The sequence below is a fragment of the Tursiops truncatus genome, chromosome 17 (assembly GCF_011762595.2).
Source record: "Tursiops truncatus isolate mTurTru1 chromosome 17, mTurTru1.mat.Y, whole genome shotgun sequence".
In the NCBI taxonomy this organism is placed as follows: Eukaryota; Metazoa; Chordata; class Mammalia; order Artiodactyla; family Delphinidae; genus Tursiops; species Tursiops truncatus.
In genome coordinates, this window is record NC_047050.1 from 3,223,188 (window position 1) to 3,248,472 (window position 25,285).

Genomic DNA, 25,285 nt, shown 5'->3' on the forward strand with positions numbered 1-25,285 from the left:
GGCTTTTGCTTGAACTTTGAAAGAATTCTCTTGAATGCTGGGTTCCTAGGACTGGAAAAGCAATGATTGAGTAGGATTATCTCTTAGCTAAGATCCGAATAGTTAATAAACTGCCAACCTGTTCTTCCCATTTCCTCAGGCTGCCATAAATTATAGAAAATGTTTCTGAGGTCACTGACATTGGTTTTACATTCATCTAACTTTTGAGCCTCGGGATCCTCAAGCAAAGGCAGCCAGTTACTGGGGCCTCGTGTATGTGGCACACTTGGGTCATCCCAACAGACACTGAAATGACGGCCAGCAGTCTGTGCCAGACACACACCAGGGGAAGAATAGAACAGCAATATCAAAGGAGCACTGATTCCACGTTCCTTAGAAAAAGCCAATGGAAATGAAATGTGTGTGGAGTTCTCCCACCCATATGATGGAGGCGAAGAAAAAGATGCAAGCTAGTTTGGCTAATCAGACCACATATCAGCGTCTGAAAGGATGAACCGAACTAACATAATTGACAATGGCATATTTTTTAAATCTTGTAAATAGGTAGCATTCATTTAATATATGTTGTTAGTCTTCATATTAACTAGCTATGACATTTTAAAAATTAATTCTCGGACATATGTCTATGTATAACTGATTCACTTTGTTATAAAGCAGAAACTAACACACCATTGTAAAGCAATTATACTCCAATAAAGATGTTAAAAAAAATTAATTCTCTACAAATATTTAGTGACACTAAATATGCAACTCTCCCATAAGCAACTACCTATTTGCATTTTGAACAAGCCTGCTGTAATTTAAAGCATCTCGATCTGACCATTAAGATGACTAATAATGAAAAGTTCCGGTAAATTTGAAAACTAGATGAAAGGGATGGATTTTTTTCAGGAAATGAAAAATACCATATTGACTCAAAGCCAGGAAGAAACTATGAAAAGAACGGAAATCAAAGAGTAAATTGAAAACATCGTCAGCAAGCCACACCTGAAAGGTTCTAGTAATTTTACCGGCAGATTCTACGTATCTTCAGGGAAAAAATAATTCTCTTAGAAAAAAACAAAGATAAATAGATTTTAAAACTCCCTAGAAAACATTACCAAATCAATTTCAGCAGTATAATAAAAGAATAATCATCTTTTAGACCCAACAAGAGTTTACTTAGTAAGGTAAGTGTGATTCAGCATTAAGAAATGCATTTGGAAAAAAAAAAAGAAAAAAAAGAAATGCATTTGGAAAAAAAAAAAGAAAAAAAAGAAATGCATTTGGGGGGCTTCCCTGGTGGCACAGTGGTTAACAATCCTCCTGCCAACACAGGGGTCACGGGTTAGAGCCCTGGTCCAGGAAGATCCCACATGCCACGAAGCAACTAAGCCCGTGCACCACAACTACTGAGCCTACACTCTAGAGCCCGCGAGCCACAACTACTGAGCCCACAAGCCACAACTACTGAAGCCCACGTGCCTAGAGCCCGTGCTCTGCAACAAGAGAAGCCACCACAGTGAGAAGCCCGCACACTGCAACAAAGAGTAGCCCCCGCTTGCCGCAACTAGAGAAAGCCCGCGCGCAGCAACGGAGACCCAATGCAGCCTAATTAATTAATTAATTAAATTAAAAAGAAAAAAAGAAATGCATTTGGGGCTCGCCTGGCGGTCCAGTGGTCAGGTCTCTGTGCTTCCACTGCAGGGGGCTCAGGTTCGATGCCTGGTCAGGGAACTAAGATCCCACACGCCACCCAGTGCGGCCAAAAAAAAAAAAAGAAATGCATTAATGTGATTCATTTCATTAACTATTCAAAGGAGGACATTCATATGATCATCTCAAAAGATCTTTTTTTTAATGCGATAGAATTTGACATTTTGGAAACTTCATTAAGGAAAATTTTCAAACATACATAAATGTAGTGAGGCTAGTATAACAAATGCCATGGTCAATGACACAACTTCAACAATTATCAACATTTTGCTTATCTTTATATTCATGTTTTATTCACATTTTTAGCTTCCTCTCAGGCTGTTACATTTCACCACTGCTCAGCAGGGCCTGGGTATCACGACCACTCCCGCCACTAAACATTCCAACAGCTAGTGACTGAGTGAAAACCATGCCTATTAATTTAGAATTTTGAGGAACTGAGAGATGATAGCTTGTTCATAAATTTTATAGGAATGGCATATGTTTCTGTGTACTTGTGTATTTAAAGCTTTAAATGATTTTAAGTTGTCAGAATTACTGAACCATGTATAAGAATTCCAAGAAACCATACAAGAAACTGTAATTACCTTCAGAGGAAAAATTAAATAGATTCTGACACCAAGTTGAGACTCTACAAAGATGAACTGAGACATAGAACACTGAGAAAAGAAATGAGGGATTATAAATTAGGAAAATGGTTAACATCCCAGGACTAATGCAATACAAATGCCAAAAGAACATAACCAGCAAGCATTAGTCAATGTGGAAGAACACACTGGAGAAACACGTTACAACTGTAAACAGTGCAGTACCTTTTAACACAGTCTCAGCAACATACACCTCTCATTTTGTCTGATGAAAGACTTTCATGTTCAAAAGAAGACAATGAGATATCTATATAATCTTTCCAGCAACTATCAAAAAGGTGTAAGTCCATCAGTACGTGAGTGGATAAGGAAATTGTGGCACATCTATACAATGGAATACTGCTCAGAAATACAAAGGAATGAACAATACAACAATCACAAAATAACTATGCTGAATGAAGAAAGCCAGATAAAAAAGAGTAGATGTCGTATGATTCCATTTATATAAAATTCTAGTAAATGCAAATTAATATATAGTAAGAAAAAGCAGATCAGTGACTGTCTGGGGCCGGGATCCAAGAGGGAGGGATCCCAAGTGATGTGAAGAAACTTTTGAGCGTGACGATGTGGTCTTGACTGCGGTCGTGGTGTCACAAGTATATACATGTCAAAACATCAATAAACATGTGCCATTTATTGCATGTCTGTTAGACCTCAATAAAGCTGTTTTCAAAAGTGTATAAGAACAGGGCTTCCCTGGTGGCACAGCGGTTGAGAGTCCGCCTGCCGATGCAGGGGACACGGGTTCGTGCCCCGGTCTGGGAAGATCCCACATGCCGTGGAGCGGCTGGGCCCGTGAGCCATGGCCGCTGAGCCTGCGTGTCCAGAGCCTGTGCTCCACAACGGGAGAGGCCACAGCAGTGAGAGACCCGCGTACCACACACACAAAAAAAGTGTATAAGAACAGACTTTGATGAGATTTGCCTCTGCTTTCTGAAGGCTATATTCAGTCATGAGCAACCTTGTGATGTTCTCTAAGAGTTTACTCACTAAATCAAGATTCTTCCAGGTAAGCTGGCAGTCTTTATCCCCAGGTTCTGCATCTGTGGATTCAACCAATCTCAGATCAAAAATACTGGGAAAAACTCTAGAAAGTTCCAAGAATCAAAACTTGAATTTTGCCTTGCACTGGCAACTATTCGCATGGCCTTTACGTTGTATTAGGTATTACAAGTAATCTAGACATCATTTAAAGCATCCAGGAGGATGTGCACAGGTTATGTGCAAATACCACATCATTTTATGTAAGGGACTTGAGCATCTGTGAACTTTGGTATCCTGGGGGTCCTGGAACCAGTCCCCCATGGGTGCTGAGGGACAACTGTATTTACAAAGAAATAGGTGTGTACGAACAAATAAAATATATTAACTATTAAGATAGGCTGGCACAACTTATTTTATACTATGTAAAAGCAATATAAGAAAACTTGCTTAACTTGGTAAAGTTATCTTCTCCCAGAAACCTCCGACACACATCACACACACAGGGAAAATACTGTCAGTCTTCTCATTAAAGTCGTGAAGAAAACAAAAGTGCCTGACAGTATTTCTACTCTTCAATATTTACTGAACTTCCTGGCCAGTGAAGTAAGACCAAGGAGAGGAAAGAGGTATATACCTTGGAAAGGGACAGAAAGTAAAGTGTGATTATTTATAGACAGTATCTAACTAGGAAACAAGAGATTCTAACAAGAGAATTAACAGGAAGACTCGTAAAACTAAGAGAAGTCAATAGGTCAGATAGAGTGTCATTAGCCTTCCTAGACTCTGAAGTAACTATTTAGAAACATGGGGCTGGGGGAGGTATTTACAACAGCAGCAAAAATTGACCTCTAAAATATTCAGGGAAAAAAAACCTATCAAAAATATGCAGAACCTGTTTGAGGATAACTCTTGAACTGTACATAAGACAGGGTTTAAATGAATAGCTATTTCATGACCGACTGCGGAGACCCAGTCTCGCAAAGACGTTGAAACCCACTGACATGACCACGTCACAATCCTTCCTTCTTCTGAGAAGCAATGGGGATTTTGTTTTTAATGAGGCAAGGTGCATCAGTATCTCTGAGAAAATAAGTTACCCGGAGCATCTTTGGCTGAAAGCACCTTTGTTTGGACACTGTGCTGGCGTGTCCTTGCCTCTCCGTGTCCTGAATGAAGTGAAACCATTGTCAGTCTCTGGCTCCACTGAAATGCCACGGATGCGGTGAGAACGTGATGCCAGAGGAGCCCAGCTTCTCCCCCAGGGCCAGTCAGAGGGGTCCACTCAGGAGGCTGGACCACCCAGGCTGGGCGCTGTGGACGGTGTTGTAAGCATTGTTCTGGCTGTGGAGGAAGGGACAGTAAATCCCTCTGATGGGTCTCTCGTTCTGTCTTGGAACTTACATCCCAGGATGATTAAAAGACAAGGGCCAATCCTGAGTAGTAGTTACCGTCCAAGCTCCTGTGCTCACCGCAGGACAGGCCAATAAATCAAGAGGCGGGCTGGTGAGGCAGGGAACAACTTCGGAGAGCCAGCAGACCAAGCAGTCGATGGACTAAGGTCTCAAAGAACCATCTTCCGCAAATCAGAGTTCGGGCTTCTTTTATACTCAAGGAGGAGGGCGTACAGTCGAGCACTTCCTGGTTCTAGCCTGCCTCTGGCCGGGGCTGTGTGAGTTTCTTTTTTTCTGCAGCCATCCACAGGTGGGCCTGGTCAGGATGTTTCTTGTGAGCTAAACAAGGGTATTTTAGCTTAACGCTCATTACCTGGGAGGCAGGGTTCTCAGAGATGGGCTCTTATGTATCCTTTAAGCTTACAGGCAACATCCCTTTAGTGATGAACTTGTAATAGAGCAATGGTTCTTCCCTATTACACAGTCATCCCTGATAGGTACTGAAACAGATGTCATTTCTCGCAAATCTTTCTCGTAAATCCAGTGTGGTCCTAATCAGATTCCCACATGGTATTGATGAGTTGATTCCAAAATTCCACTGGAACACAAACAGGCAAGAACAGCCAAAAAGGGTTTTTGGTTTTAATTTATAACCTTTTTTTTTTCCCTAGCTGTGCCATGGCAGCTTGTGGGATCTCAGTTCCCCGGCCAGGAATTGAACCCGGGCTACAGCAGTGAAAGCCCAGAATCCTAACCACTAGGCCACCAGGGAACTCCCTGGTTTTAATTCATGAAGAGAATTTAACTTACCCAATATGAAAACATACAATAAAAGTATGATAATTAAAACAAAGTCCAACAGCATATAAGGATAAGTAATAGTAGGGATAGATAAATCTAATGTTGGAATAGAATATCAAATTCAGAATTTGATTCCAAGGATCTATTTAAGGTTCTTTAACACAGATTGGATTTTTTTTTAACCTACCAACAACTCAAACAATTGTATCAAAAATTAAAACGGACACAGCAATTTCTCGTTTCTTATGCTGCGTTTATATTTCTCTCCTTCAACCATTCCTGTAGTTCTCAGGCAAGGCGAGGGATGAAGCGTTTTCCGACCGCGCAATGCCCAGGGAAGAAGGCCAGGGCACCGTCCCTGCAGGTGGCAGGATGGGTGTGGGTCACTGTCCTGAGCCGGGCTCGCGTCCTGGGCACCCCTGAGCAGGACTGCGCACGGGCGCCGCTCCAAGGGCTTTGCAGCTGCGATCCAGCTGCCCCTGTAACTACCCCCGTCCTCACGATGGTCCAGCGGGGGCCAGGGGGCGACTCGAGCTGTGAAACGCACCTGTGGTAGGTCCTCACCACGATGTCTGAGGGATGTGATGCCGGTGTCTGTCTCCCTGACCCAACTGTGAGCGCCTTAGCACAGAGAGCCCCCATTCGTCGTTTCACTCCTAGAATTTATCACAGTGCTTCCAGACAGGGAATAAATGTTTGGTCAATGAACGGATTGTAAGCACCAAATGTTACCAAAATTAGCAGAAATGATCTGGAGAGAGTCACGCTGCATCTTCTCAATGATCCAAACGACAACGGAATCGGAATCTCCAGCTTATGTGGTGCTAAGTCTGCCCCCGCCCCCCTTTCACTTTCCCTGTTGCAGCCGATGGGATCAGAACGCGTGGAGATGCGAAAGCGGCAGGTGTGCGCCGCCCAGGGGCCCGCAGCCGCCGCCCCAGGCCCGCGCGGAGTGGGGAACCGGGGGCCCAACGCTTGCTGCTTCTGCTGGTGCTGCTGCTGTAGCTGCTCTTGGTAAGGTTTGCGGCTTTTCATGATCGCGCTCCCGGTAGGAAAACGGTACCCTGAATGGTGCCAGTTTGCGATGAATGCAGTAAGTGCTTTTAAGCAACTGCTACATGCCTGCCTCTGATGTGGGTTCTGTGAAGGACGACAACAAAAACAAACAAACAAACAAACCCAAGAGGAGGCTGCGTCCTAGCTCTGGAGAGACCTATGCAAATCCCTGAAATCAGGCTAACTAATGTATATCAAATATCTAAAGAACAACCTAAGGCAGCTGACGATTGAATATTACTATCTGAGCAGAAAGGAGTGAACTCAAGGCCCTCCAGTCGGTAACAAAGGCTTCATGGAGGACTTAGAATTTAATCTGGGTCTTTAAGTCTAGCGTTATGAAGGAGAATGAGCCTGCATTTTATATTCCGCTGCTTCTGTTTTATTAATATTGTTTTTTAATAAAGAAAAATGTCAAAAACTAAGCTTGACAGAGAGAGGAAAATCTAAAAATATAGACTCACTTACTAGTAGTGGAAGATACACAATCATTGCTTTAAAAAAAGAGATACAACTTGAGCGTTTGAGTCACTGTTGAAGATCTGGAGAAACGGGGCTGATTTACACCCAGAAATCACAGGAACGCTAGGTTGCACTTCTGAAATCTTGGATATGAAACGTGCTTCGTGACAGCCAAATGTGTGCGTAGCTTTAGGCAGTTCAATGACTGTAAATTTATTTGGGCTTGACTGCAAGTTAGACCAGACCTCACTATCCCGTGGAGAAGAAGGAAAACTGGGATTGATCAGGGAAGTAGAACCATTAGAACTGGGGGTGGGCGGGCTGGAGGCTGAAGGTGAAAAGTCCAGGACGGTTTGGGCTGTTCCTGCTTGCCTCGGGCTGGTGTTAATTTCCATAAAGTTCCAGGCCGGTGCCTCTGAGGATGGATGTTAGTTACCCTGATGCTGGGAGGTCTGTCCATTCGGGACGGAACCCCAGACTCAAGTGGGAATATGGCGGGGAGTGGCTGACCAGAGCCTAGCAGCCCAGAGTTTAAAGTGAGCCTTCAGCCCTGACAAGGGGTCTAGAGGGCCCGGCAGGAGACGGGAGGAAAGGGCGCGTTGGCACCCCTGACGCACCGAGGTGTCCAGGACCCCCGGTAGTCGGGGAGGGGACCTACCAGGGGTGAAGAGACTGCACTGAGGCCCCTTTTCCACCCTTTCACTCTGCTCATCAGGCTAAGTGAGAGGATGCCTTAGAGGTGTGCAAAGGTGTCCCTGTGCAGGAGGAATGCCGCCTGGCATTTACCCCATCCCCCCTTCCCTGCTCTGGTGCCTTGGGATGGCACAGGAGGTGGGGACCATGGCCTGAACAATGTCTGGGACTGATGGTGTATGGGCGACAGGTGGTGATGGGTCCCAGAGCAGCCTCCTCCAACTAACGTCAACCAGGGCGAATAAAATATAAATCTGTACCTGGACATCCTCATCACAGCCAGCACCTGTGTAGCACGTGGTACGTGTGTCTACGAAAGACAAGAGAGCAACGTCTTCAGAGTACGGGAGCAAAGTAACAGAAAACTTAGTCAAACTATAACTCAGGAGTGTAGGTAAAATAAGTCATTTTCAGACATACAAAGGCCAAGAGAGGTAACTGCCTGCAGACCCTCCCTAAAGAACTAAGGATGTATTCAAGGGTAAAAAGGGCAAAAACTGAACCCAGAGGGCAGTCATGGGGAACGGGTAACACTGATGAATACAAAAGCAGCTGTAAAACTTGGCATTTAATTTTGTGTTAGAAAGTGTAAATCCAGAGCCATAAACAAATAACCTCATGTTAACAATCAACAAGTCAAATACCTCAGTCTTTCTTAGGACAAAACTATAACATTTTCTTTCAAAATTAATGGTATTTATGCTTAGTCAGAAATGGAACATCGATTTTTCCACATCAAGGGAAGGCAATAAGAGAAATACTGGGGCTTCCCTGGTGGCACAGTGGTTAAGAATCCGCCTGCCAGTGCAGGGGACACGGGTTCAAGCCCCGGTCTGGGAAGGTCCCACATGCCGTGGAGCAACTAAGCCCATGCGCCACAACTACTGAGCCTGTGCTCTAGAGCCCGCGAGCCACAACTACTGAGCCCATGTGCTACAACTACTGAGCCTGCACTCTAGAGCCCACGAGCCACAACTACTGAAGCCCGTGTGCCACAACTACTGAGCCCGTATGCTACAACTACTGAGCCTGCGCTCTAGAGCCCACGTGCCACAACTACTGAAGCCCACACGCCTAGAGCCCATGCTCCGCAACAAGAGAAGCCCACGCACCGCAACAAAGAGTAGCCCCCGCTCACCACAACTAGAGAAAGCCTGCAGCCAAAAAAATTAAAAATTTTTAAAAATTAAAAAAAAAATACTGAAAACTTTATCAGCATATAGCAAAGGTGACTTTAGCAAAAGAAAGAATGAGCTATTCTATAAATACCCAGATTCCTGGCATTAGGTGACCAGCTCATCCCAGTTGCCTGGTTGGTTTCAGCATTGAAAGTCCTATGTCCCAGCAAACCCATGAGCCCCAGACCAACTGGGAAGGTTGGTCACCCTACCTGGTATCCAAATCCATAGAAACAGATTTATATTCCTGTATTGCATCATGTAAAAAATTAATCTCCCAAGATCAACTCCAGATGGCTTAAAAGCCTAAACGTGAATATCCAAGAGGAAGACACAAGATAATATCTTTATGATCTTGGTGTTGGGAAGAATTACTTTTAAAAAGAAAAAGGAAAATCTGTAAAAGGAAGAGATTCATAAATTTGGCTACATTAAAATATTAAAATGTGCTAGGAGGAAAACTAAAAACACATTTCATCCAAAGACTTGTACATGAACATTCATTGCATCATGATTCATCCTGTGAGAGGGGTCATAGCAGCATTAATCTGATTGAGAAAAACTGAAAATATCTGGATAGATGCTTTGTGGTGTAGTTATGTAATGTGACACCATCCGGCTTTTAAATGCATGTGCTTTTAAAGGAGAAAAAGCAACTTGTAAAGCAATGCATATTTACAAAGTTTGGAAATATGTGCATATCTGTATATTTTTATTTATTTATTTATACATTTTTAGAGAGGGTAGGGTAACTGTGAATGGTAATGATAAAAAACAAAAAAATAAGTGTGCTGGTTATCTCAGGAGAAGAAAGGGGGAAATAGGTTGGGGAAAAAGTGCGTGGAAAACTTCAACTGTTCCAATATTTGATTTCCTTGATTTTTTTCACAACGTGCTTTTGAGATTTATCCATGTTGAGAGTACACAGTGAGTCCATTTTTTTTTTCGGAGTGATTTTTTTTATTCGTTTACAAGAGTCCATTTTTAAGAAAGGTAAATGGGAATTAGTTTTCTAAGCCCTTGTATTATCTTTCTCAGAATCCTGCTTTCTGGCCTTCAGGCGTTTCATTTTATAAAAGGAGTCATGCAGAGTCTTGATCTCTTGAAAATAACCTTTTTGTTTTCCTTTCTAGAAGACTGAAGAATTTTTTCCTCTTTATAACAACTCTAAACTTTACTGAAAGAGACCTAAGCAGGGGTCTTCTTTTATTGAATATTTCTTCAAAGTGGTGAGCAACTATTTTGGCTTCTATCAATATTTTCTTATTCTACTTTAACAATAAAAATAAATTCAGGTTCAAAAAGTCGACACAAAATATATTACTGTTTTTCAAGAACACATTGTCTCCTAAGAAATATTCCTACTTTTAAAAAAATGAGACATGGAAAAAATGCCAAAGCTTAAGTACCTATTGCATTATTTATTCATAATACAACTTACAGTTCTTTTAAGAATCTTGTGTCAAATTCATCCTTCCTTTTCCTCTTTGCTTTTTCATACCCACTGTGTAGTACTATTTTCTCTTACGAAAGAAGTCTATGACGTCGGGCAGTATTAATACTCCTGCAGAGAGCGTACCACCCAGATGCCTCTCAAATTCGTTTTTGTTTTTGTTTTAAGAAACCATCATTTACTGAAACTTTAGCCCTGGCGTCATGAAAGCAACAAGAAAAACGAGTTCCTGCATGTCTAATGACGGCACTTAAAGAAAAATAGAACTACACACAAACACACAATTACTGAAAATTCATAAATGCCTGAAAATAGAATAAAAGACTTTTATAAAATGGTGTAAAGAATGTTAAGGAAAGGCATAATGAAAGAATAGAAAAGACAGTACAGAGGCAATAGTAAGATAAAGCAAACTCAACTAATCAATGATAAAAATCCATTTTGATATTAATGGGAAACTAAAAGCATTCCTGCTAAAATCAAGAACAAGGCAAGGGGCACTTCCCTGGTGGCACAGTGGTTAAGAATCCACCTGCCAAGTCAGGGGACATGGGATCAAGCCCTGGTCCAGGAAAATCCCACATGCCACAGAGCAACTAAACCCATGTGCCCCAACTACTGAGCCTGTGCTCTAGAGCCCATGAGCCACAACTACTGAGCCCGCGTGCCACAACTACTGAAGCCTGCGCGCCTAGAGCCCATGCTCCGCAACAAGAGAAGCCACCGCAATGAGAAGCCCACGCACTGCAACGAAGAGTAGCCCCCGCTCGCTGCAACTAGAGAAAGCCCGTGCACAGCAATGAAGACCCAACGCAGCCAAAAATAAATAAATTAATTTTTTAAAAAAAGAACAAGACAAGGCTGTCCAGGATCTTCCCTACTATTCAACACTGTGCTTTAGGGATCAGACAAGAAAAAACAACTGGAGGCCTAAGAATTGGGAAAGAAGAGGAAAAGCTCCCTGTTTGCTGATGATAAGAGAATTCCCTTGAGAATGCCAGGGGAATTGTTGCTAAGCTGACACAAACACAAAAGAGAGAAATCAAATTAACAAAAAATAATAGCTTTCAGAATGTAAAGAACTCTTACAATTCAAAAATAAAAAGACAAACCAATTTAAAAATGGGTGAATGATCTGAATAGATATGTCTCCAAAGAAGATGTACAACTAGATGATAAATACTTGTAAAGATGCTCAGATGTCATGAGTCATTAGCAAAATGCAAATCAAAAGCACAATGTGATACCACTTCATAACCACCTAAATGGCTAGAATAAGGAAGACAGACAACAGTAAGTGTTGGCAAGGGTGTGGAGGAATTGGCTCCCTCCAACGTTGCTGGTGGGCGTGTGAGATGGTGCAGCTGCTTTGGAGAACAGTTTGGGCCTTCCTCAAAATGTTAACAATAGAGTTACGACATGACAGCATTTCCACTCCTGGGTGTCTACACAAGAGAAATAAAAACAGACAGCCACACAAAATCCTGTACATGACTGTTCATAGTGGAATTATTTACAAATAGCCCCGACATGCAAACAACCTAACTGTTCATCAGCTGATGAATGGATAAGAAATTGTGATATACACAGGCAGTGGAATGTTATTCAGGCACAAAAAGGAATAACATAGTGAAACATGCTACAACATGAATGAACCTTAAACCAGTATGCCAAGTGAAAGAAGCCAGCCACCAAGGACCACATATGGTGTGATCCAGAATAGACATGTCTTAGAGAACAAACTAGTGGTTACCACTGGGGAGAGGGAAGGGGAAGCGGCCATAGAGGGGTGGCGGAGAAAAGGGTTACTATGGGATTGTATGAAATCATGTGTGTGAAACTTCTGAAAATTGTAAAGCATTGTAGAATTTAAAGAATCTTTCATTCAATGAAAAAGAATACACATATTTCTAGAGACAGGAAGCAGATTAGTGTATGTTGAGGGCTGGTGTAGGTCAGAGGTAGTGTGTTATGAGCAGTGGCCGCCAACAGGTCTGGGGCTTCCTTTCGGGGTAATGAAAATGTTGTGAAATTAGATAGTGAGGGTCATACAACCTTGTGATTATGCTAAAGAACACTGAGTTGTACACTTTAAAGAGGCAACTTTATGATGTAAAAATGATGGTTCGGTAAAGCTATTAACACATTACCTTCAAACGAACAAACAATAAAGTTAGAAGATGAGATGGAAGTGAAAATTCCATTTACTATAACAACAGAAATACCTGGAATAAATTTACAAATGAAGGTACGAAACGTGTATAAGGAAACAAACTCCCTTGAAAGATACAATAGAGATTTTGATTGTACACTTTCCTGGCTTTCTTTCATACTTTCATATGTGGGCCTGTAAATACATAAAATCTCCATTTTCACTGGGAAACAAAGTCTGGAGAATGTATACCTTTTTTCAAGGTTCAGGAAACAAAATGAAAACCGAAAACATTCCTGAAAATCTGATCTTTTTACTACTTTCTAATGGACATGTTTTATGAAAAGAAATATTATTCTAAATGTAAACTCTCTCAATGAGTGTAGACCATAGTATTATAAATAGAATTAATTTTGCTAATAGTTTATTGTCATACTTTTGGTTTTCTTAAGAAAACACAGAATTGTCACTTTTATCAAGAAAAGAAATTAATTCAACTTGGTAAGCTGGAGTTCTCTGAAATATTTGTAAAAAATCTTTCCTTGATACAGAATGATCTCAACTAACACGTGTTTGTCTTATTTCTTGCAGTCTCACTGTTAGAAACCAAGAGGAACAGAGACTCAGGAGTGCTTCCTATGAACTCAGAACAGAGGACCTTCCCATCTGTGAAGAAAGGTAAAATTTCATAGTGTTTAGCTCACTAAATCGACAGAAATGCCAACCTTATTATTTTTTCCTTCCAGTTTTATTGAGATATAATTGACATTCAGCACCGTGTAAGCCTAAGGAGAACAGCATAATGATTTGACTTGTATACGGCATGAAATGATGATCAAAATAAGTTTAGTGAACGTCCATCCTCTCGTAGATTCTCAACCAGATTTTTTTGTGTGTATTTTTGTTTCAATAGAACACACAGTTTCTCTAACTGCAATTTAATAATATCAAATCATAATGTTGCATCACATTTTCACTGCAGAATTCTTTTTTTAAAAAAAGTTATTTATTTATTTATTTATTTTGTGGCCATGCCGTGAGGCATGCAAGATCTTAGTTCCTCAACCAGGGCTTGAACCCAGGCCCCCTGCACTGGGAGCTCAGAGTCTTAACCACTGGACCACCAGGGAAGTCCCTGCAGAATTCCTTTTAATTCATTGTGTGACAGGGAGAAAAATCAGTTCCACTGTTAATCTAATGCCTGTTAATCACAAATAGAAATTGATGCTTCTTGGCAAAACATATGATGTCATTTTATTTTTATGTGATTTACTTTTTTAAATAAAAGAACATAATGAAATACACAAGTTAGGGTTTCAGGAAAATTTTAAAGGTCCATTTTTTTCTTAACTATAAATATACTTTAGTAAATGTATTATTTTTTAAGTATTTTGAGAAAAAAGTTGGAAAAACACACAAATTACTTTCCATAATGCCAAATTTTAAAATTGTCTTTTTTCCTTCCTGTATTATCTATGGATTTACTTCCACTTACCTATTCTTATTCCTTTTCTTTGTGTTATGCCAATATAACTGCAGGCAATAGACAAATATCCTAAAAGCATTGTTCAAATAGGTCTTGTCTTAAATTATTTATTTTTGAGGGGGGAAAAAAACAAGTAACCTAAAAGTTTACTTAAAATATTTTTCTTCATTCTTTATTTTATTTTTACCCAGATATTTCAGAGTCTAGGATGCATATTAAAATCTTCCACAATTCATGAGTCTGTTAAAAACAGCTTTTCTCTTATATAGTTCAGTATACTGTATTCTGCACTGAGGCTTGAGGCTTTGCGTACTTCTGGAACCAGAAAGCCCTCATCTGGTCCTGGCTCTGTCCATCCTGCCTGTATGACCTTGGGCACTTAGCAGCCACATTCTGCCTCAGTTTCCCTGTGCGTAAAATGGGGATAATAACGGTGTATTGTGACTCAGCCAAAGAAGGGTTGTCGTGAGCACTGAGTAACCAGTAAAGCACTGAGAACAGAGCCAGGCAAGAGGGAACGATTCCATGTATATCGGCCATTATTTGTTCTCAATCGTATCCAATAATATAAAATGACTGTTTATCCAATTTGATGCCTTTTGCTTCCATTTCTATTTAGATATTAATCGTATTCATCTGCATTTCCCTCACATATCTTTGCCTGTCTATTTGTAATTTTTGGTAGTATTTTGTATGCTTCCCGAAAATAGCATTATGTTGGATTTTTGCCCAGTTTGAGTCTCTGTCACTCAACTGGGAATTAAAATCCAATTACATTGGGTCAGTTGTCTTGATGATTACGGATATGTTTAATCTTCTAGAATGTTTGTTGACTATCTACTTACAATACACCCTAATTATTTCCTTTTTTTTTTTTTTTTTTTTACTGTATGAACTGTGCTTTCTTTGCTTCTAGGTTCTTTGGTACTATGGAAAAGACATGTTTTCTCTCTCTCTCTCTCTTTTTAAAGGGTACTACTGATTACCCTTAAGTTTTTCAGTCATTCTTTTATATGTATTTCTTAAATTAAAAGGAGTAAGAAGATATATTTTGAATCCCCATATTTAAGGAACATAACTTAGCATTCTTTTTTTTTTTAATTTAGCATTCTTTACTAAGCCTTGCCAATTTAATTAACCTATCTAAAAAGAATCTGGTATTTTTATGTAGATTGCTTTAAGTTACTATTTTTAAATTATCTTTTAAGCATCTTTTAAAATATTTCTTTCAGGGAGTTCCCTGGTGGTTCAGTGGTTAGGATTCTGGGCTTTCACTGCTGTGGCCCGGGTTCAATCCCTGGTGGGGTAACTGAGATCCCACAAGCCACATAGCCAAAAAACATGTATATATATATATTTCTTTCAAAACTAATTTTACTGGTTATGATAGAGATTTATGTTTTCATACAGAATACTCTTTTCGTGATGAAAAGCTTAAACACCTGTTATAAAAAACAGAAATCAGACAATACAAAAGTTTTACAATAAAAGCTCAGTTGTCCTCTTACTCCAGACCTTGTCCCAATCTCCAAATATAAACCTTCAACAGTTTTTTTACGTATCCTCAAAGGAACTATCTGTGCATTTCCACACAGTTGTACTTACATAGGATTCATCTATACACACTGAATCTAACTTTGAAACTAAACTTGAAATGACTGTCTATCTGTCTGTGTCTCACTGCTGGCTCAGCTGACTACTCGCTTTCTATGACCCATTTTGTCTCGTCTTCAGCTTTTTTATTTTTTTTGGCCGTGCAGCGCGGCTTATGGGATCTCAGTTCCCCACCCAGGGATTGAACCCGGGCCATGGCAGTGAAAGCCCGGAATCCTAACCACTGAAGCACCAGGGAACTCTCTGGTCTTCAGCTTTTCACTGGTGTTTCTCTGCTGGGTCACTTATAATCCATCTTAAAGATAGGAAAAGGACATAGAATTTACATTGTAAACTTTGCATATGGGAGAGAGTTTTTTCTATCATCATCATATAATTAGGACAAGTTCACTACATATCAAATTCTTGGCGGTACAGTTTACCTCCCAAAACTAAATGGAGAGAGAGCCTTTGGCAGTGTGGCAGATTAGATCATCTGGGGGCCTTCCCAAGACAGAAGAACAGATTTTGCATAAGTCTAAAAGTTTTTGCAACACTGGGCTCACAGAAAGTAAGGAAAAGGACAAAGCACCTGAAAAGCAAAACCAAATAAAAAGTAAGCAAAGCCCTGAGCAGTGACTGCTAAGCACAGGACAGAAGGGTTTTCTCTCAGAGCCAGTGCAGAGCGGGTAGGGCAAGGAGCTTAAAGCCAGGATTCCACGATTCAGCCCTGGTCCACGAAAGGAGCAGAAGTGGTCCCCAGTCAGTAGGAAGCACACACACATCCTCTCTGGAGGAAAGAGAATACCATCAAATGTGACTCTCAGTTTCCCAAAGATTAAGACCAACCAAAAATTACAAAACTAGGACACAACCTACCACAAATGAGAGTCAGTAGAAACAACACTTGGATTTAGAGGCCAAAAGACTTCAGATGTTAGAATTATCTGCAATCATATAAAGTAATGGTCTCTGAAATGTTTAAACCAATTAAACATGGAATCACAAAAATGAGTAGGCTGAATTCAACTACCAGAATTGTCCAGGAAGGGAAATTCCCTGGCGGTCCAGTGGTTAGGACTCTGCGCTTCCATTGCAGGGGGCATGGGTTCAATCCCTGGTCAGGGAGCTAAGATCCCACAAGCCTCGAGGCTCAGCCAATAAATAAATAAGTAAATAAATGAATAAATAATAAAATAAAAATAAAAGCAGAGTCTTTTAAAAAAAACTAAAGAATATATTCTTCAGGGATACATCCATACATAAAAACTATGAAAAGAAAAAGGGTAAGGGAAAAGAAATTAATAAGGATCATTGTTAAAGAGATTGTGTTTTCTGGCCTCAATATAATGAAAATGTAAGTAAAAATAAACTAAAACAGGGTAAGCCCCAAATCAAGAAGAGCAGCTCCATCGGGGATGGAGGGGGGCATCCAGAGGGCAGTGTGTGGACCTAGCACCCAGGTGAGTGCACTGCGCGGATGGCCTAGGTCTCCAGGTAAAAGGTGAATCCGTAAGTGCTCAGTTCGTCATCGCTGTTCATCACTTGCAGTTACTGGACAAACTTATCTTCTTTCCTTTTTCTCTTTAACACTCTCTTTTGAATCTTTTAGAACCCTGGGCAGACACTGCCCCATGACTGTCCTAGAAGCCAGGTGGTCAGGTCTGACTTGGGTCTATCACAGCCACCTGGGGAGTTTGTGGTCAGACGGTTGTTAAGAATTTTTTGTTTTACTTTTATAATTTAAAACCTTTGCCAGGATGTGCCTAGATGTACGGGCTTGTTCTTAGCAGTTATTCCAGCAGTTTGGTTTGCAAGCCCTTTGGCAGCAGTGGTGCCGTCCAGCTAGACAGTTGGAGAGTGCCACACGTGTTTCTGCCGAAGGCGCGAGGAAATGAGAACAGCCCTTTCTCTGCCTAAAAGGGCCTAAGGGCACATTTTCATTCTCAGAGCAAAAAAGACACGTTTCTCGGGATGCAATTCACATCAGCCACCAATACCTCTGCTCCCTTCGCCCCTTTCTCCCGCCCCCCCGCCCAGCCCGGGTCCCAGCCTGGAGGAGGCCAGCGCCTGGGCCCAGTCCTTCGACAAACTCATGCTCACGCCTGCGGGAAGGAACGCGTTCCGGGAGTTTCTCCGAACGGAGTTCAGTGAGGAAAACATGCTCTTCTGGATGGCGTGTGAGGAACTGAAAAAAGAAGCTAATAAAACCACGATTGAAGAGAAAGCACGAATAATATATGAAGACTACGTTTCTATTCTTTCTCCTAAAGAGGTATGTACCCACCAGAAACGTCCCCCAGGAGGCCGCGGGTGAAAGGAACCCCTTCGGTGTCTGGTCACCCGGCCTGGTCAGGGCTGCTTCCACCATTCATGGTGTTCAAACGCCTTGCGGTGTGGTCCCACCAATGGGGGCCAAGTGCCCCCCGAAATCAGTCAAAGATTGTGTGCATTTTCCTGGGAAAAGTATCTATAACTTTCATCCAATTCTCTAGAAGTAGGCGTCTATGCATTTTGCTGTAAACGCTGTTTTTAAATGACAGCCTATAAGCATTCCTTTAAATAAAATTATCCTTTTAATCTGAGCAAAGTCTCATTTCAGGTATCCTGACTTTAGATGGAAAGAGCATCACTTATATGATGCTGATGCTGCAGAGGTTCGCCCCAGAGTGGCCCTTTGTGACATCAGAGAAATGATCAGAGGAGTGAAATCATCAGGTTTCCATCTCTCAGTTTTCATTCTTCCAAATCTAAAATCTAGGAGGTTACGCTGGCGTCAAACCTAAGTGCCTTGTAGCTCCGATGGTAAAATCCCACATGTGCCGCTCAGAATGTAAAGCTAATAAAACAGGACCTCTCCTGTCAGGGAGCTCACAGACAAGGGGGCAGCAGACATGGGGCCCCGGGTGCGACATCTTGGGGTCGTGACAGGCTGGGGGACGAGCCATCACTGGGGGGCGGGGGGCATGAGGAAGAGGTACCTGGAGAGGCCATGGATGGGCCAAGGATAATGAGGAGGAAATTACCAGAAATGCAGTGGGCTGAAGGCATCCCACGGGACAGGACTAGATGGGCCAGGGATAAGAGCATGGGGGTCACAGGAACAGTGAAAGCGTCAGAAGGTTGGTGGCTGAAGGGTACAGTGCTTACCAAACAATTGGGGCCGGTGGCCAACAGCAGGAGGAAAAGAGGATTGTCCGAGAGCACGGAGAGGTTTGCGGACCAGGCTGAGCTGAGGTTTATCCGGGTAGAGCTTGGATTTTAACCTGGTAATATCACCAAACTTGGATTTTTGAAGACCACATGATAGATTATGAAAAGAAGACCAGAGGCAGAGGCCACTTAGAGGACGAATTCCAACCCAGACATGACGATGGTCCAACCAGGCCAGCTGAAGAGAAGCCAGAGAGGATGGCTTTGATCTGAGTCTGGAATGACTGCACGTCTGGTTTAGGCAGACAGGGTGGGGACCATGCTTGGGAGAAAGACAGTGGGACTCAATATCGCTTCCTTAAGTTTGCAGTAAGTTGGAGATATTCCATTGACAGATGTACAGATACGAAGTTCAGAAAGTTCTTTCAATTTGGGGTTAACAAAAAGCAAGAGAATTTTTGTCCTTTAATGTATGGCTTCGACATATTTTTATTTTGTCATGACTTTCCTTTTTATTTTTTAAGGCAAGGTTTTTCATCACTGTCTTTCAAAGCATTATACAACCAGAAAACTTGGCAAATTTGTAAAGCAAAGATGATATAAAAAGACGACCCTTTCCTCCCAAATATAAGCATCTATTACTTGAAATGTAAAAGCTTGAAAAGTTTAAAAGCGTAGACCTTGGGGTCAGATGCACTGGGGTTTGAGCCCCAGTTCTCTCATTTAATAGCTGCATGACCTCGGGTGTGTTTCTGAGCCCCTCTGCACCTCGGTTTCCTCCTGTGTAGGAAGGGGAGGTCCACACTTGGCTGAACATTTGGGAAGAGTGACAAGGGGACAATGTGAAGTCCTGCCCACGCCGGGCAGAGCGGGCTCACCCCAGGTGACAACCCTCAGCAACCCTGTGTCCATTTCCCGTCCTAAGCAGACCCTGTCCCCACCAGCACTTGAGGGACAGTCTTCAGATGGAGGTTGTAGAGAATGAAACAGTTCCATTTGTGCCTTAACTGTTTGTGAACTAGAATGTATTTATTTATTTATTTTTGGCTGCATTGGGTCTTTGTTGCTGCGCGTAGGCTTTCTCTAGTTGTGGTGAGTGGGGGGCTACTCTTCATTGCGGTGCGCGGGCTTCTCATTGCGGTGGTTTCTCTTGTTGAGGAGCACGGGCTCTAGGCGTTCAGGCTCAGTAGTTGTGGCTCGCAGGCTCAGTAGTTGTGGCTCGCGGGCTCTAGATCGCAGGCTCAGTAGTTGTGGCTCGTGGGCTCTAGAGTGCAGGCTCAGTAGTTGTAGCGCATGGGCTTAGTTGCTCCGCGGCATGTGGGATCTTCCCGGACCAGGGCTCGAACCCATGTCCCCTGCATTGGCAGGTGGATTCTTAACCACCGCACCACCAGGGAAGTCTCCTAGAATATTTTTTGATGTTTTCTGCAGTAAACCTTAGTCTAATTTTCTTTCTTTTTTTTTTAAAGACTTTTTTTTTGATGTGGACCATCTTTAAAGTCTTTATTGAATTTGTTACAATACTGCTTCTGTTTTATGTTTTGTTTTTTTTGGCCGCAAGCATGTGGGATCTTACCTCCCCGAGCAGGGATCGAACCCGCACCCCCTGCTTTGGAAGGAGAAGTCTTAACCATTGGACCGCCCAGGAAGTCCCACGCTTAGTCTAATTTTCTTTTTTTTTCTTTTACTTTAAATTTTTTAAATTTCACTTGTTACAAAGAACTTGAATTATAATTGTACTTTTAAAAATTAACAATGGAAATTTAAAAGAAAAAAATATATATTGTGTGTTTAATTACATTTCATAGAATTATTATCCCTGAATCATAATTCTGTTAGTATACCACTATAGAGATTATTTCTTAATATTTAGGTGAGAACCATTTCCTTCTGTTTTTGAGAATAATTCTGTAAACTCATTTCCAGTAATGGCATCTTCCCTAAATCAAAGGTTTAACGAGGGAGGTGCAAGCAGAATAATCATGAAAACACAAAGCAATACAACAGCAACAAAAAATTTCTAACTTCCAATAACAGCTCAATTTAGAAGAGGGTTTATATCTTCAGAACAAAAGCATTCCTCCTTGACCTTCTAACCAGTCAAAATCTGTGTGTTCTACAGAAAACTGTGATGTTATTCCCCTAAAAGTACCCTTTACTGCTTCTGCCTCCATTAGATTTCCTAAGCACTAGTGTTTTGGGTTTTTTTTACATCTTTATTGGGGTATAATTGCTTTACAATGGTGTGCTAGTCTCTGCTTTATAACAAAGTGAATCAGTTATACATATACATATGTTCCCATATCTCTTCCCTACCTCCCACCCTCCCTATCCCCTCCCTCTAGGTGGTCACAAAGCACCGAGCTGATCTCCCTGTGCTATGCAGCTGCTTCCCACTACCTATCTATTTTACGTTTGGTAGTGTATATATGTCCATGCCACTCTCTCGCTTTGTCACAGCTTACCCTTCCCCCTCCCCGTGTCCTCAAGTCCATTCTCTCGTAGGTCTGTGTCTTTATTCCTGTCTTACCCTTAGGTTCTTCATGACATTTTTTTCCCTTAAATTCCATATATATGTGTTAGCATACGGTATTTGTCTTTCTCTTTCTGTCTCACTTCACTCTGTATGACAGACTCTAGCTCCATCCACGTCATTACAAATAGCTCAATTTTGTTTCCTTTTGTGGCCAAGTAATATTCCATTGTATGTATGTGCCACATCTTCTTTCTCCATTCATCCGATGATGGACACTTAGGTTGTTTCCATCTCCTGGCTATTGTAAATAGAGCTGCAATGAACATTTTGGTACGTGACTCTTTAAATTATGGTTTTCTCAGGGTATATGCCCAGTAGTGGGATTGCTGAGTCATATGGTAGTTCTATTTGTAGTTTTTTTAAGGAACCTCCATACTGTTCTCCATAGTGGCTGTACCAATTCACATTCCCACCAACAGTGCAAGAGGGTTCCCTTTTCTCCACCCCCTCTCCAGCATTTATTGTTTGTAGATTTTTTGATGATGGCCATTCTGACTGGTGTGAGGTGATACCTCATTGTAGTTTTGATTTGCATTTCTCTAGTGATTAGTGATGTTGAGCATCCTTTCATGTGTTTGTTGGCAGTCTGTATATCTTCTTTAGACAAATGTCTATTTAGGTCTTCTGCCCATTTTTGGATTGGGTTGTTTGTTTTTTTGTTATTGAGCTGCATGAGCTGCTTGTAAATTTTGGAGATTAATCCTTTGTCAGTTACTTCATTTGCAAATATTTTCTCCCATTCTGAGGGTTGTCTTTTGGTCTTGTTTATGGTTTCCTTTGCTATGCAAAGGAATTTTCTAACAAGAGCAAGCAGGAGGCTTTCTCCTCTCAGCCCACAATGAGTGTCGAGTCCCCCCTCTGGCAGGAGCTGAGCTCCTAAGACCTGGGCCCTCACACTCCGGAAGCTTCTAGGAGGGCATGGCCTGGTGGTGAGGGCAGCCGTGGGGATCAGCTCAGGGTGGCTGGGAGGCTTCCCAGGACTGGGGAGTGACGTGGAAACCAAGACCTGACAGAGAAGTACACGTAGTCAGGCCATTCTAGACAGTTCCCCTAGACAGCCTCCTAGAACAAAGACAAGCTAGTTCTCGCTCCTTCTTCCTTTAAATCCCAGGCGAATGCCAAGTTCCTTGAATTCTTGAGTGGAATAGTGAGGCGGAGCTGGGGAGCCAGTGGGAGCAGGTCATAAAGGGCCTCCTAAGTTTAAACTTGGAACTTGTAAGCTCTGTGCTTAATCCTGAGCCCACCGACACCAGCACAAGGTCCGAAGGCGAGTGCTGGGTCCGGGGGTGGTGCAGAGAGGCCCTGGACTGCCGGCCCAAGGCCAGTCAGGAGGCTGGTGAACAAATGCCGTCGAGGTGGTGGCTGACCTCCACGAGGGTCACGGCAGAGAGGCGGGGGGAGGTGGCCGGATTCGAGCCGCGTCAAAGAGGCGGCGTCAGCAGGGCTTTGTGCCCATTACAGAGCCAGAGGGAGGGAGAGGGTGAGCAGGACCCTGACTTGCAGGGGATAAGCGCCTCCAGCCTTCCCAGGAGGAGGTGGATAGATGCATCTGGAAAGACAGATCACTGAAGCCCATGCTCAGTGACTTGGATAAGCACACTTTCAGTTTTATATTAAACAACAGCACATGCATTGCGTATCTATCCTGCCCCCCGGTGCAGAGACGGTCCAGCCGAGGTTCCTCACGCGGCAGGGAAGGCGTGTGAGCCCCTGCTGTCCTGTTCTCGGCTGTCTGGCTCCTGCGGGCCGCTCTGGTCTGGGATGCGCTTCGTCCAGGACGAGCAGACATCGGAGTGCAAGGAGGCAGCATCTCCCGGGACGTCGTGGACTCCCCATACTTTGAATTCATTCTCATTAAGCCCTGGCCAGCTACCACCTTCGTCACCCCTACTTTATGGAGCAGGTTGTTTGGGGTTTTTTGCCGCACCCCGCGGCATGCGGGATCTTAGTTCCCCGACCAAGGCTCGAACCCACACCCCCTGCGCTGGGAGCTCGGAGTCTTAACCACTGGACCGCCGGGTAGGTCCCTAGGGAGCAGTTCTTCAGGACACAGTTCACTTTGCCTGAGGTCCCACAGCCAAACAGCGACAGAGCCGGGAGTTAAGCCCAAGCCCGTGGCACTGACCCTTCCACGGTGCTTCGGGTCACTTCTGCCTGACCCCAGCCTGGAGCTCCAGGTTTTAGTCCTAGTGTTCTTAGGCAATTCGCCAGGGGTAAGTCAATGTGCGCTACCTTTCTTCCTTGCGGCCACAGTCCCCTCATTTTAAAGAAGTAGTGCAGCGCTGTGGTTTTCTAAAGCAGTGCGATCCCCACTGGCATCACCGAGAGAACTCATGAGAAATACAAACTGTCAGCCGCCCCCAGATCCACTGGGTCAGAAGCTCTGGGGGGGTCCCCCGCACTCTTTTCTAAGGAGCCTTCCAGGGGCTTCTGATGCCTCTGAAGTTTGGGACCACTGTTCATTGTGTTCAGCTCCTCTTTCAACAGCTTAGGTTTGGGGATGACCTTGCTGGGTCTGGGATTTTTAAAAAAACAAACAAGGTATGGGAGTTGGGGTGTATGTCCAAAGAGGCCCTTGTCTGACACAGCCCCATGTGTCCCCGCCGGCAGGTCAGCCTGGACTCCCGCGTGAGGGAGACCATCAACAGAAGCATGGCCGAGCCGTCCCCTCACATCTTCGATGATGCCCAGCTGCAGATCTACACCTTGATGCACAGGGACTCGTACCCCCGGTTCATGAACTCTGCTCTCTACAAAGACCTGCTTCGCTCCTTATCTGAGAAAGCAGTGGAAGCCTAGGATGTTCAAAATATTTATTATTAATAAAACAAAGAACTCGTGGACTCCGTGTAGGACAGGGAATTTAGAGGCAGTAGTGTCTTCTGCTGGGTCATACTCGGGTTATTTTAATAACAGACTCTTCCTTCTGCAGAAGGCTGTATATTCACCAAGTAAATTGCGGCCACCTTTTGTGATACTTTTGGGAAAAATGGGGTATGGCTCTGTAGAAAGGTAGTATAGTTACACTTACAATGACAGTAGCACTTTCTCAGTGACAAAGGATACACAAGAAGACACCACACTGCCTGCAGCGTGTACATCCATGGGAACAGGACCCAAATTCCCATTTTATAAAGATGTGACCGCTACCTGTAAAACTGGTATTCTACTTTATCTTAGGATACATGTATGTAGATGCGTATTATGTGCGTGTGTATCTTACATGGCTAATGTAAAGCCCTGGGCTCTGAAGTGGATCAGCCTCAAATGTTTGATAAGAGAAGTACTGCCTAGAAAATGCTCTTGTTGAAAAGTTACCTTTATTACCAGAATCTGCCAACCTGAAGAATGAATTTTCACGTAGGTGGTGTTCATCACAAAGCGTTCAAATAAGCGTATCTCCATTTTTACTATTGAAAGAAATATGGGCATTTTCACTCTAAAAAAATAAAGCACAAGAGTTTTATCTCAATCTTTTTTTCACATGTCACTATTTGGGAAATATAAGATTAAGTAAGTGGGGACACATGCAAGATTCTCTTCTAGCCCCCAGACTAGGATTTTCTTTTTCGATCCCACTATTTTTATCACAGGTGAATAGGATAACTTCATAGCTCACAGTAAAAATACCGGTTTGTAGGCCTAAACCATCCCGAAGAAACCCATCACTAGGATGAAAGAAAGGCATCCAGAACCCGGAGGAGTTTGAGTAGTGGGTTGGAACGTGATTTACGCGAGGCCCTAATGGGATGGCCCTCCTCCTGGTCACCTCCCTCCCTGGCCCTTCAGCCTGATGATTCCTTCATATGCTCTTCAACCCTAAGCCCTCATCCTCTTTCTCAGCGAAACACCTCACCTCCCCCTTTACTGTGAAAATCGTGCCGCTAACCCTACACCTTCTCACGTGACCTATAAATCCGCGTGGATCAAGGTCTATGCCCACCTTCACAGCCCAATCCCAGAGAAGGTGCTCTTTCCTCCTTTTCAAGGCGTCAACGCCTCATG

The 25,285-nt window shown here is 42.8% G+C and overlaps 1 protein-coding gene across 4 annotated transcripts in view; it reads left to right on the plus strand.

The window, feature by feature from the left end:
• The window catches only part of RGS20 (regulator of G protein signaling 20), a 77,765-nt gene extending 53,013 nt beyond the window's left edge, over positions 1-24,752 (plus strand). For all 4 annotated transcript variants that reach the window (XM_019925346.3, XM_019925344.2, XM_019925343.3 and 1 more), the window contains 4 exons: positions 6,384-6,532; positions 13,104-13,190; positions 17,632-17,866; positions 23,891-24,752. In XM_019925346.3, the coding sequence (XP_019780905.1) occupies positions 6,384-6,532; positions 13,104-13,190; positions 17,632-17,866; positions 23,891-24,079 (660 nt within the window). In that variant the 3' untranslated portion in view covers positions 24,080-24,752. The remainder of the gene's footprint in view (positions 1-6,383; positions 6,533-13,103; positions 13,191-17,631; positions 17,867-23,890) is intronic.
• Positions 24,753-25,285: the final 533 nt, after the last annotated feature.